Source organism: Zootoca vivipara, chromosome 12 (genome assembly GCF_965207765.1).
Source record: "Zootoca vivipara chromosome 12, rZooViv2.hap1.1, whole genome shotgun sequence".
NCBI lineage: Eukaryota > Metazoa > Chordata > Lepidosauria > Squamata > Lacertidae > Zootoca > Zootoca vivipara.
The window spans coordinates 28,429,962-28,443,610 of NC_142595.1; the positions used below are offsets into that span (position 1 = coordinate 28,429,962).

The 13,649-nt window shown below is 42.7% G+C and overlaps 2 protein-coding genes and 1 pseudogene across 2 annotated transcripts; 1 reads left to right on the forward strand and 2 right to left on the reverse strand.

The window, feature by feature from the left end:
• The first annotated feature begins 372 nt into the window (after positions 1-372).
• On the forward strand, positions 373-1,302 carry LOC118077900 (olfactory receptor 5V1-like). The gene has a single exon (XM_035101623.2). It carries the CDS (start codon positions 373-375, stop codon positions 1,300-1,302), a length of 930 nt encoding a protein of 309 aa, XP_034957514.2.
• Positions 1,303-4,762: 3,460 nt separating this feature from the next.
• On the reverse strand, positions 4,763-8,066 carry LOC118077925 (olfactory receptor 12D2-like; annotated as a pseudogene).
• Positions 8,067-10,922: 2,856 nt separating this feature from the next.
• On the reverse strand, positions 10,923-13,376 carry LOC118077901 (olfactory receptor 12D2-like). The gene is given in 3 exon segments (XM_035101624.3): positions 10,923-10,949; positions 10,951-11,873; positions 13,355-13,376. Coding segments are annotated over 3 exon segments (972 nt in total).
• Between the last annotated feature and the right edge of the window lie 273 nt (positions 13,377-13,649).

A 13,649-nucleotide genomic window follows, 5' to 3' on the forward strand; every position in this document is an offset into this window, starting at 1 on the left:
GGAATGTACTGTTAACCCTTCCGCAACATGTGCTCTCAATGAATGGAGAACCCGATCTATGGTATTGCATGGTGAGCCATACAACTCTCAAAGCTGCCCCTCCTCCCAGAGGCTTGATGAATGTCCAAGGCTATATGATCCTATATATACTCAGCTGTGGGATTATTCCAGTTGATCTCAGTGGATGTTAATTTCTTAGCAGAGATGTCCAGGATTGAATCAGCTTAATGGTCTTCCTTCTTTGCAGTATCTCAAAGGAGAAGACTTCTGACATTGCCAGGTGCTTTTCTTTCTAAAAAAGAAACAAATCTGATTGTCAAACCTTTCCAGTTAAAATTAATTCTCTCAGTGTGATCCAAATGATATGCGGCCATGGAAGTTAACAATCAAACTTCTGTGACAGAATTCATCTTACTGGGCTTCTCGGGCTTCTCTCAAGCACAATTTCCCCTCTTTGTGGCTTTTGTATCTGCCTATGCAGGAGCTCTAGTGGGCAACGTTTCTATCATCACATTGATCAGGGTCTGTCAAACACTTCACACTCCCATGTACTTTTTCCTGGTCAACCTCTCCCTTCTGGACATTTGCACCATCACTGCAATCATTCCCCAGATGCTGTTGAATTTAATGGATGAGAAAAAGACCATCTCCTTCCAATGCTGCTTAACACAGGCATATTTCTTTGTCGTCTTCCTGGCTGCTGAACTGCTGTTGTTGGCTGTGATGGCTTTTGACCGCTATGTAGCTATCTGCCACCCTTTGCGCTACACCATTATCATGAGCCAGAAAGTCTGCAGTTACTTAGTGATTGGGACATGGGTGCTTGGTATTCTACTTGCCAATGTTCATGTTCTCTCTGTCCTCCGCTTGTCCTTCTGTGGACCCAGTACTATCAACCACTTCTTCTGTGAGCTGCCACCACTGCTTCAGCTCTCCTGCACAGACACAACCTTCAACCAGTATCTAATGTTGGTGACGGACCTCTTTTTGGGCTTTGGTTGCTTTCTGATGACTCTAGTCTCTTACATCTACATTGTTTCCTCTATCCTGAAGATCCAATCGGTGCAAGGGAAGAAAAAGGCTTTCTCCACATGCTCCTCTCATTTGATGGTGGTGACACTTTTCTACAGTTCAGTCATTTACACTTATGTTAGACCTCCATCCATGTACCTTGACATGGACAAAATTGTAGCGGTATTGTACACAGTGATCACCCCTATTCTCAACCCCCTTATTTACAGTCTAAGAAACAAGGAGGTAAAAGAGGCATTTAAGAAGTTTGTGAGGCTGGACAGAAACTAAGGTAATCCTCAACTCAGAATTGAAGAATTAGAACAGATTTTCTTCTAGCCTGATATCAGAAATACTAGGGGTATTCTACATAGTGGCCACACCATCACTCTTAATGTAAATCTCTCATTGCCTTGGAGCTAAACAACACACATTTCCTATGTATGTCTTTTGGGTACCTGTATCCCTACACTGAAATTCTCTTTAAAACCTGTTTAATGTGATAAATTTCACTAGAAAAAGCATGCTAAATAATGTTGCAACAAACACTGGAGCTGTTGGGGGGGTGAGAGGCAGATCAGATTTGTCAAGAGGAATGGTTAAATAGCCAAGACTGTGCATCACAATGAATTATCACAGTTAATTTAACATGATTTCCTTTTATTATTAAAACATGTGGCAAATTGTTACATATGTGAAAATTCATCTTAACTACATGCTAACACTAGAAAGCCTTCAGTTGCCTTTCTTTTTAATTAGAAACACTTCAGTTTCATTTTCTTTTTAATTAGGATGATTCTATATCATGTAGCAAACTCCCTCAGTAAAGATGGGAACAAGAGAATGTGACCAGGTCTGGGTGATTTAAACTTAGACAAGTCAGATATGTCAGACACTATGAATTCAGAGGTTCTCTGTATGTGGCAGTGTTTACTATATTCCAGCAGCAACTACTCTTGTTGTAGGGGTCCTGTGACCACTTATTTCTTGAATTGGGAACACCTTAACACTCAGGGGGTGGTTCCAATAGAGCATAAAGTCTTCCTTTGGGTCTGCTGTTGGGGCATTTAAAGCAGCCTGCCCTGGCTCTGGTGCTCAGTTCCTCGTTGGATCACCCCCCTCCCATTGTGTAAAGGTTTGTCTTGGGTAATTTGACCTAGCTATGGACTCTGTCAGTTGCCATATTCAGGGCCAGGCAGGAATTTGTCCACCAGGCCAATTGGCTCCAGTCTGTTGGTTTTGCCTACCAAATAGCAATGGTCATAAATTTGTTGGCTTAGGCATTGAGTAAACCTTAGTCTTGGATGGAGAAGAGATTGTAGTCTCTGCCTGCTCCTTCAAGTGAAAAGGTATCCTGCTAAAGGGATCTGAGATGAGTTGCTTCTGTACATGGGGAGTTGTATATACCCAAGGGGTGGAGGAGTGGGGCTTGGGCCACAACACTCCTCAAGATGATGATCCCCACAGGGGCCCTCCTATTTTATGTAAGTCCTAGGACCCTGCACTGTCAGGTTGACCCAGGGATTCACTTCTGGAAGGCAGGCCAGAAGTTGGGGGTTATCCCCAATGCCTATGCCAGACCTCTTACATCTTTAACCAATAAAGTTGTGGCCTTATTTGACCCCTAAACTGTATTATGTCTGGTTCTTCCTAAATAGCTGAAGGGCGGTGGGTGGGTGGAGTCTTGACAAAACTTAGTTCATTATTTCCCTAGTGGAATAGGGATTAAAAAAATGTCATATGAGTAAAGTCACGGATCATGATGAAGTTCAGCAGCATAAACACAATCTATGCTTTTTGCACATGCACTTCCAGGTGTATTTCTATCACAATTTCCAAGAGTTGTCGTGCAAAATGATTGAACCCAGAAATAAATGTTATCACTGGTGCTATTTTTCTAGAAAAATATGTGCTTGAATTCACCATGAACACCTCCCTTGTTCTCCCTTGTTCTCTTAGAATAGCAATAGAATTCATCTGAGAGGTGCCGGAACTGAGTTCCAGTGAATGAATGAATAATTTATTACGGTCGGAGACCAGCTTTTAAAACACGTTGGGGGAGCAATCCCAAAGGACAAAATATACATATAAAACTTTGTACAATGATAAAATTGTACTTTAAGATAAGCTGCCGCAGAGAACTGGCTCTGGCCCTGGGTCGCTCGGGGAACCGGGTTTAGGGACTTTGAAACAACCTAGTTTGGCTCAGGGGAAGGTCTATGTCTGCAGATCTGAACACAGAATCTGGTCGATCATCCGGGTTGTCTTCTGATCTTTTCCTAACAGGAGCAGGTTGTATATTTGCTTTTCCGGGAGGTCAGCTAGCCTCACCAGCATGGAATCAAGGATCTCCCTACGTGCCTCTTCGTAGAAGGGACATCTAAAAAATAGATGCTCTGGGCTTCCTATTTCCCCCAATGAACAGGCACAGAGTCTTTGGCCGTATGGGACTTTTTTGTAGGATCCTTCCAGGACCGGCAAGGGCAGGGCCGAGCTTCTGGTGAGTGTGAAAGCCCTTCTTGCATTTTTGGCTAAGAGGAAGGAGAGGTAAGCTGCCGGAGCGGCTATATATCTCTCTGTTTCTCCAATTGTATAGTATCTTGAGTAGTCCTGTTCCCTCTCAATGTCTATGATTCTTTGTCTAACTGTGGCTTTTGCTTGGCCCAACCACAGACTTAGAAGGGCTTGGGGAGCAAAACCCATTTTCTGGAGGGTGTTCAGGACTGTTGTCAGCCAGCCTGACTGAGTTCCAGTGCGTTTACATCAGCGTAATAGAGTTAGCCAGGATGCCAGAAGGGATGCAATTTATGAGCTTTCTCCATTATCTGCACAGCAGCAGGTGTTTAGTCAACAGTGCAAAGCTGAGCTGAAGCATTCCCCACTGGTTACCTGTTTTCAGCAATAGGGGTCGCTGTTCGGTAGTACCCAATTGGTTAGCTGTCAGATTCTAGAGCTCCCTATTGGTGTCTCTTAGGTAATTCACAAAATACAGAGTGCATTCATGAAACACAGTGTTCATTCAAAAGCAGTAACATAAATCTCCATTGCTACATATTGGGTGTATATTTCAGCGCTTGAACGTACAGGTTTATGGCCATGCTGCAGTGTAGTGCTTATGCGACTATGAATAAAAGGTGGCTGGGCTCATTGTCTCAGGCTTTTTTGGGGGGGAGGTGACAAAACTGATTTTCAATACCCCCCCATTATTTCCACAACAAGTCCTTGAGTCTGTACTCTGAATAGTGACACCAGGGACCTAGAAGGTGCAGGGCTTGTCAGTCCAACCCCTACACTGTCTCATCAGGGCTGACCTTAAGGCAATTGGAGCAATTTGGCCAAATTGGGCCCCTTACCAGGACAATCTATATGGATTTTATTTATATCTATAGGATTTTTCAGACTTTGGCTGTGAACTGGGGCCCTACAAAAAAATTCACCCCACTGTTGGGCCCCACTGGCTAGCCCTGAGTCTCATAGTTGCTGGGCCTCAGTTGCCCTGCCCTTGCATGAAGTCTTGAGTTTGCAATTTTAGGAGAGGGGAGACTGCAGCACTGAGGAGAGGGCAGGCTGGTGAGGCCCCCTAGATTTTGAGTCCTGAGTTGCTCTTCCCTCGCATGAAGTCTTGGGTTTGCAATTTTGGGAGAGGGGAGACTGCCTGCTGGGGAGTAGGTGGGCTGGTGAGACCTCCTAGATTTAGAGGCCTTAGACTTCAGTCTACTTAGCTTGTACATGAATCTGGTGCTGCCTCTAATCATTTCCATTCAGTGAAAAGTGAAAATCTTCCCAGAATCTTTAGCAAGGCAGCTTTGACTTCCTGGTTCCTCAAAGTATAAATAAGTGGGTTCAAAACTGGTGTGACTGCACTGTATATAAGGGTCACCGTCATGTCCCTTTGAGACGCATTACCCACAGAGGGGAGCATGTAGTTAAACAAAACAGGCACATAGAGCAAACCAACCACCATCAGATGGGATCCACAGGTGGAGAAGGCTTTCTGTTGACTACTTCGGGATTTCACTTTGAAGAGAAGGAAAGTGATAAAAGTAGGAGAGGAGTGTTGCTATAAAAGGACCGATTGCAATGCAGCTGGTTACAGTATTGAGGAGCATGAGGTTGAGGTGGGTGCTGCCACATGCCAGTTTCAGCAAAGGCTTGATGTCACACACAAAAATGCTCAATGTGATTTGGCCCACAGAAGGGCAGACGGGCAGTTGCCACTGCATGCATCAGGGCATGAAAAAAGCCAGTGGACCATGTGGCTGCTGCCAAGAGTTGGCAGACCTGCTTGCACATGATGATGGAGTAACGCAAAGGATTGCATATTGCAACATATCAGTCAAATGCCATTATTCCCAGAAGAATGACTTCGCTGCTGCCCAAGAAATGGAAAAAGTGGAGCTGAGTCATGCATCCAGCAAAGGAAATGGTTTGTAGCTGTGACAGAAATCCAGCTAGCATCTTTGGAACAGTGACTGTGGAATAAAAGATATCAAGGCAGGAAAGGTGGCAAAGAAAAAAGTACATGGGAGTGTGAAGTTTTGGCTCAGCTATTGTGACAACCACAATAGCTGCATTCCCCACAATGCTGGCCAGATACATCAAGAAGAAGATAGCAAATAGTGTGTGCTGAAGGTCCCAAAGATTGGTCAGTCCCATCAAGATGAATTCTCTCACATCTGTTTGGTTCTCCGTTGCTAAAAGACAACAGGGAATAATAAGAGGAGGGGAGGGCATTACAGAATGCTAGTAAAATCATTTACCCGCATCAGAAAATTATACAGTCAGTAGGCTCTGAACCTGCAGTGGAAATAGAAGCTGGACGAAACAGGCTAATGACATGCACACAAATGATGGAAAGTGACTTAGAACTTCCCAGTCTAATTGTAAATGCACCTCTCATTTGGTTTAGAGACATCAGCTAATAATATGAGCTTCATCTTCATCTTATCTCTTATCTCATGGGGGGAAATGACTTACTAGAGGTATTGACCTTGTAATAATGTAGAGAACAATACACTGCAGTCCTCCTGAGTCTTTAATCATAAGAATATTCAATCCAACATTCTGTCCTGATACATGGACAGATTACAAGGAGAATATGAGGGCAACAGCACTATCTCACCCTTTGATTCCTAGAAAATGGTACTGCATTATGCCTCCAACCATGGAAGTAGAACATAGGCATCATGGCTAGTTTCCATTGTTAATGTACCTTTGTAATTTTAAAAACAACCGTTCATCTCAGCAATAAGGCAATATTGTCAGACATATGATTTTTTTTCCCTACGAGTCTTTTAAAAAATAGTACTCCTGTATCTCAGGGCAAAACATCTTTTGGGTCCATTTTGTCTTCTATTCCTCAGAAGCGAATTTTTCATATATTAGCAGGTGGCAAAGGGGTACAACTGTCGCCAGCTCTCATGACGTTTGTGAATGCACACACAACACAATTAATGATGTCTCAGTTGATTATTTGAAGCTGCAATGTAGCATCAGAGTCCATCATGACCAATAAAATCCATACTTTCAGTCAACAAACTCAAAAACGTTCATCCTCCAACATTCATACTTCTTTGTATTTTGCTATGCAGTCTTCCAACTAAGTAATGTGTACAGAAAAATCACATGCTGAAATGAGGAGTGAATGAATATGCATTTGTTAGTGAGGCAGACATACACCAATGAATTATATTACATAAAATTTGTTTTGAAAAGATGAGTATATTTAGAGAAATTCATGCAAACAGGGTGCTGGATCTTCATGCAGATAGATAGCGAGATGTAAAGAATCAAATTTAAGTTTGAAAAAATGAGATGCTGAGGAAAACCAAACAGAGATATTTGGCCATCCCTACCACAGGTACATATACTAGGTGAATTTTGTAGCTGGTACACAGTCTTACAATCTAGCTAGAATCTGGATTTCCTGCATCAAAATACAAATGGGGGAAAGAACCAAAACAATGGCAGTTATATTTGGAAGCATACAAGTCATGAACTTAGGTTACAGTAGTTTGCCTTTTGAAAAAAAAAGTGTGCCTATTTGTGTGGCAGAGATAGGAAGGAGGCCTAATTTCGGTCAGTGTTTGGCCTCTTGGGAATAGATGAACACCAGTGTTTGGGATCTGGATGAAAATTCAGAATGAAGTGGCTTATGGAATCTGCTGTAAGCTTTTGAAGGGAAAATGGGTTATAAATATGCAAATACCCTTTCTTCACCACATTTTACAGTTGGTGAAAATAGCATTCAGAATTTCAAAATTATAATGAATGCAAAATGTTCATAAAGAGTTCTAATGAGACTATGAAACTTTGTCCCTTCTGCAGTTCAGGTAAGATGCTACTTGCATGTTAAAGGTGGTAGACTTTGCTGAAATATTTTCACCTTGCTTAGAAGCGCTTCTGAAGCACAGCAAAGGGTATCCTGCCTCAAACCACAATAATGCAAGGGGCATTGCCGCCAAACATTGATGATAACTCAGTTTTAAAATTAAACACTTGATGCAACATAGTGTTGTGTCTATGCCCGTGTTACCCATGGAAACATACGCAAACACAAAGGAACAGGCACTCATATTTTAATATTGAATTCCATAAATAACGAATGCAATATTGTTAGTGCTTTCTCTTTCCAGTATGCCTCTTTGGGGATCTTCTGACATGCTGTATAGGATCAAAGAATGGAAACAGATAGCATTGTTTAGGATCAATGTGTGCTAAACAATTATTTGAGTTGTAGACCACCAATTCTATTCAGTTTAGACCCACTGAAAATAAAAACCTAACTATGTAATTTTCAATAATTTCAGAGGATGCTATCTGTGTAGGACACAATATTTGTATTTTATCATGAGCCTTTTCATTTTCTATTGTGTTCTTTACCAAGGTTTATCAGCTGTTGCTTTCTGCAAAACAGACTGTAACCTCGAACATGTACACTGCAACTTTCGTTAGAAAGAATGGGACAAACATAAAGGGCTTCATTAACTTCCTGTTACATATTGTGTTCTGTAAAGCTACAGACAGCTCCTACCTTGATCAATCCACTTGTCCATAACATAAAACGAGAAGTTAATTGAAGCTGAGAATACTATATGAGGTAGGAAGCCATATGACTTTTAATAGATAAAAAGAGTGTCACTGATTGCTGAACCACACATAAATTTATTTGCCTAAATCCTGGTATGTAACATGTGACAAATTGGGGGGAAAGAACTACCAACCAGCATTAAGCTAGAGACTCTTGATTGCTCATTTGGGAATTGAATCTAGAAGCCTATCTATTTTGAGAAAATTAACCAGTTGCACTTTTGAGATTACAGATTGTGCCTTTGAGAAAATAAACATTTTGTGCAACCAATGCATGCTGGCAAGTTGCATGCAATGATCAAGATTTGATATATATATATATATATATATATATATATATATATATATATATATATATTGTGTGTGTGTGTGTGTGTGTGTGTGTGTGTGTGTGTGTAAAGGGGCCCCTGACCATCAGGTCCAGTCATGTCTGACTCTGGGGTTGTGGCGCTCATCTCACCAGGGACCCAGGTGGCGCTGTGGATTAGATCACAGAGTCTAGGGCTTGCTGATCAGAAGGTCGGCGGTTCGAATGTGTGTGTGTGTGTGTGTGTGTGTGTGTGTGTGTGTGTAGGATTGTGAATTTTGTGTCGTCCCCCCCCCCCCAGTAATATCTAAAAGGACTAGATTTCAGACTAGCAAGACCCACATAGGAAATTGTTATGTGTGGCAAAGGGGGAAAAGAAAGGTCAATGAAGGGTTTGACATTTTAGTCTCAAAGCCAGATAGAGAGAACTGGATGGTAGTGCTGAGGTTCCCCACCCATAACTTACTGTTACACCGAAACCTGGGGTGGTCATTCCCCCCCCTCCAAACAAACCACAGTGTCATGGACAAGCTGGATTCAGAAGAGTGGTGGGAGGTACAAGCTGAGGAAGCCTTTAGGGAAGACCCAGAGGGAGAAGGCTCAGAACCAAGTAATTTGTGGTAAGATGACAATGAGTGGTCAGAGGGAGAAGGAGCAGACTGAGAGGAGGAGGCATCAGAAGCAGAAGAGCCGACCCTCCGAGTGTCCCTATTTTCCAGGGAGGTCCCTGATTTAGAGAAGCCATCCCGGTTTCTGATTTGATCCCAAAGTGTCCCACTTTTCGTTTGGACGTGCCTATTTTCATTGGAGAAATGTTGGCGGGTTTGGAGTTATCTGACCTCCGAGCCATCTGAAGGCAATCCTGTATAGGGAAGTTTTTTTTAAAAAAATGTTTAATGTTTTATTATGCTTTTATATATGTTGGAAGCTGCCCTGAGTGGCTGGGGCAAACCAGTAAGATGTGTGGGGTATAAATAGTCAAGTTATCATTATGGAATGGTATGTCCCTATTTTCATTGGAGAAATGTTGGAGGGTATGGAAGAGGTGACAGGGTTTAGGGAACAGGAAGAGGCCAAGGGAGAGCACAGTTCAAACTCTGAGGCAGAAGAGGGGGCTGTAGAGGGTTGGAACCAAGAGATAGAGAGGCAGGCTGCTGAAGAAGTCAGCTGGTCTACCCCCTCCTGCTGTGACCAGCTACCCCTTCCCCGGTCTCCTAGAACATGCTGAGAAATGAAAAGGGCAGAGCAGAGGGTGGTTGTGTGCAGACATTGCCTGAGACTGCAGGTGAAAGACCTGGAGAGGAGGAGTCCTAAGCAGCACCAGGAAGATGAGAATCTTCAGTCCTTGCAACGACTTCTTCGGGGAAATAACTCCTAGAACGAGTTGCTGAAACCACTGGGCCGGATCTGTTGTTTGTTTCCTAGAATATAGAGTTAACTTCACTGACCTTGGGTGATTTATTGTTTCATTGCTGACCTACTACTGACTCCAGTCCTGACTCACAAGTTGTAATTAATGTTTGTCATTAGTTTACTGGTTTGGGTTTATCGAGACCCAGGTTCATATGGAATTTGAAGCCAGGAAATGTATGTCCTCCTGGCAACAGCTCAAGCAGGAAGCATCCACAATAAAACAATAAAACAAAAACAAACCAATAACCCCCTCCCCGACCCACTCCCCCAGCACATTTTCACCTGATGCCAAAAGGTATGTAATGAAGGCACTAGCAAAACCTCCTTGACCAGAGCATTCCATAAATGGGGAGGCACTGTAGAAAAGACCCCTTCACATATTGCCACCCTCCAGACCTCTCATGGAAGAGGCACATGAAGAAGGGTGGCAGATGATGATCTCAGTGTCCAGGTAGATTTAACTATGTTTCAAAGCAAGGAGGTTCCATTCTGGTCTGCAAGGCAATTTCCTGAAACTGCATCCACCTATCAATCAGCTGATGTTGCAAGTGATGTCAACTGATGGAAGGGAGGATAGAATTTAGTTTACTGGATGTGCATCTCTGTTCCCTGCTTGGAACAATCCTGTGCAAGGGATGTTTACCAGTGGACAGGACAACCCATTCATCTTTTATGTGATATTATAATGAAGTAATATGATCAACAGGAGGATTTCACTCCCTTAAAATTGGCACATGTGCTCAAGGGGGGAAAAGGGGAGGGTTCATCCCTGAAATATGAATGAGGCCTCAGCAATTTATTTTTCGGTCCTTTGATAAATAGAGCGCTCGTTGATTACATAAGATGTAGAATGTAAAGCATATTTGGAGATTTTACTGAGAAAACACATCAGAAGTCCTTTAGAAGTTAGCTGAAGAACCATGACACCCATAAAATTTCTCAGGAGTGGTGGCTTACAGATTTAAACAAAAAAATCATCCACTATCAGAGTCCTGTAAAAACAAAATTGTCTTTCTCTCGCAGTACTGCTACAGTGTGAGTTCCTGTTCTGGTGGTTACATGCCTAAGAGTATTACCATTGGGGGGGGGAACCCTCCTTTCATCATTTCCTTTCAGTGAAAAGTGAAATATTTTTTCCCCAGAATCTTTAGCAAGGCAGCTTTGACTTCCTGGTTCCTCAGAGTATAAATAAGTGGGTTTAAAAGTGGGGTGAGTGCACTGTATATGAGGGTCACCATCATGTCCCTTTGAGAAGCGTTACCCACAGAGGGGAGCATGTAGTTAAACAGAACAGGCACGTAGAGCAAACTAACCACCATCAGATGGGATCCACAGGTGGAGAAGGCTTTCTGCCGACCACTTCGGGACTGCACTTTGAAGAGAAGAAAAGTGATAATGTAGAAGTAAGAGAGGAGTATGGCAATAAAAGGACCCATAGCAACACAGCTGGTTACTGTGTTGAGGAGCATCAGGCTGAGGTAGGTGCTACCGCAGGCCAGTTTCAGCAAAGGTTTGATATCACATAAAAAGTGTTCAATGCGGTTTGGCCCACAGAAGGGGAGACGGGCAGTTGCCATTGTATGCATCAGGGCATGAAAAAAGCCAGCGGACCAAGTGCTTGCTGCCATGAGTTGGGAGACCTGCTTGCGCATTATGATGGTGTAACGCAAGGGGTTGCATATTGCAACATAGCGATCAAATGCCATTACGCCAAGAAGAATGCCTTCACTGCTTCCCAGGAAATAGAAGAAGTGGAGCTGAGCCATACAGCCACCAAAGGAAATTTTTTGCGTCTCTGATAGAAAACCAGCCAGCATCTTTGGAACCGTGGTGGTGGAATAGAAAATGTCAAGGCAGGAAAGGTTTCCAAGAAAAAAGTACATGGGGGTGTGAAGCTTTGGTTCAGCTATTGTGACGAGCAAGATTGCTGCATTCCCCACTAGGCTGGCCAAATAAATCATCAGGAAGATTGCAAAGAGTATACACTGAAGCTCCCAGAGATTGGTTAGGCCCATTAAGATGAATTCTGTCACCTCTGTTTGGTTCTCCGTCACTAAAAGACAGCAGAGGATAATAAGGTGAGAGGAGGTCACTGTAGAGTGCAAGTAATGTCCATTACCTACAATATGTAAGAAAATTGTTCAGAAAGAAGTGTATAAAATGGTTCAGTGAAATTGTAAGATGCGTGAAATACTGATAACATGTATATAAATGATATAGGATGCTTTGTTTTCTATTCCTTAAAAGTATGAAGGTTTTCATAAGTGCATCAGGTAGCAACAGAGTACAACTCCCAGCAGCTGACATGGTGTGTGTGTGCCTAACAGATACCAGGAACCTGCCTTTTAGCATCAGAGTCTATTGACAGAATTCATACTTTCAAAAAACAGCCTGGGGAGCAAACACAGCCTTCTTCCAAAATTAACACTTATCTGAATGGTGCAACTACAGCCTTGTAGTTTGCACAAAGATTGATATACGGTACATGCAAGTGCACACATAGTGTGCATATAATTATTCCAGAAAATTTATTGTGATTTTGAGATTAGTGATCTGATATGGTCAACTCTTCCTGTCTCTGTTTATCCCTTCCTAGCTCTGGTTTTCTGTGTTTTATTGTTTTCTCTATCCTGGTCAGTAAAAGCCTTTGATGTATGGCCTCGTATTTGAGCCTGTATTAGCCCTAACAGGCCACAGGTCTATAAAATATCTAGTTTTGGGGCATAGAAGTCAGAAGTTCAGCACAGTCTATTGGCCGCAGAGCTGCACATCGAAGTTCTACCTGGGGGGACACTTCGCCACTTCTTCAGGGCTTCTCAGTGACAGATTGAAGTGTTTGCTTGGTAATGTATATTTTCCTTGCTGTTTGGAATAAAATTTGTAATCTTCTCACCCACTTGCATTTGTATTGCTTCTGAATCTAATTTTAAAAGAATCATCTTGCATTTGGCAAGACACTGAGAGATACCAAAATTGAGATATTTGTTCATCCACCACAGAGCCTAGGGCTTGCCGATCAGAAGGTCGGTGATTTGAATCCCCATGACGGGGTGAGCTCCCGTTGTTCGGTCCCTGCTCCTGCCAACCTAGCAGTTCAAAAGCACATCAAAGTGCAAGTAGATAAATAGGTACCGCTCCAGCAGTAAGGTAAACGGCGTTTCCGTGTGCTGCTCTGGTTTGCCTGGAAGCTGTACGCCGGCTCCCTCGGCCAATAACGCAAGATGAGTGCCGCAACCCTAGAGTCGGTCACGACTAGACCTAATGGTCAGGGGTCCCTTTACCTTTACCTTTAACACTGATACAGATACAAGGTGAATCTTGTGGCCTTTGTATGCTTCCCAGCATTAGATACAATGGATTATTGTAGCTAGTGTGCACCCATGAAATCCACGACAGATTCTAGATAAGCCACCTTAAAGGGATTGGAGGGCCAAAACAATGACAAAACAATGACATTTGGAAAATGGGTAGCAAACTTGCTTGACGCACATCATGCTAAATATTCTGTTTGATCATGCTGCAGGCAGCTCCTACCTTGATGATCCCACCTGTCCATTAGATAAGTAAATTGAAGTTTTGAATCCTGTAAGAGGTATGAAGGAAGCCATATGGGTTTAAATGTGACTGGGGAAAAATCCACTCTGATGGCTGTTTGAACCCCACATGGCTTTATAAGCCTAAACCCTAATATGGAACATGTTCCCAGCCAATTAAAGATTTTTGCTGTCATTGGGGAAAACAACTACAATCATCAAGTTAGGGACTCTTGATTGTTCAGATGGGAACTGAGCGCACAAGCATATTGGTTTTAAGAAAATAAACCATTGCT

What these genes read in the sequence shown, in the direction of transcription:
- LOC118077900 (XM_035101623.2), top strand. Translation starts at nt 373, where the DNA reads ATGGAAGTTAACAATCAAACTTCTGTGACAGAATTCATCTTACTGGGC.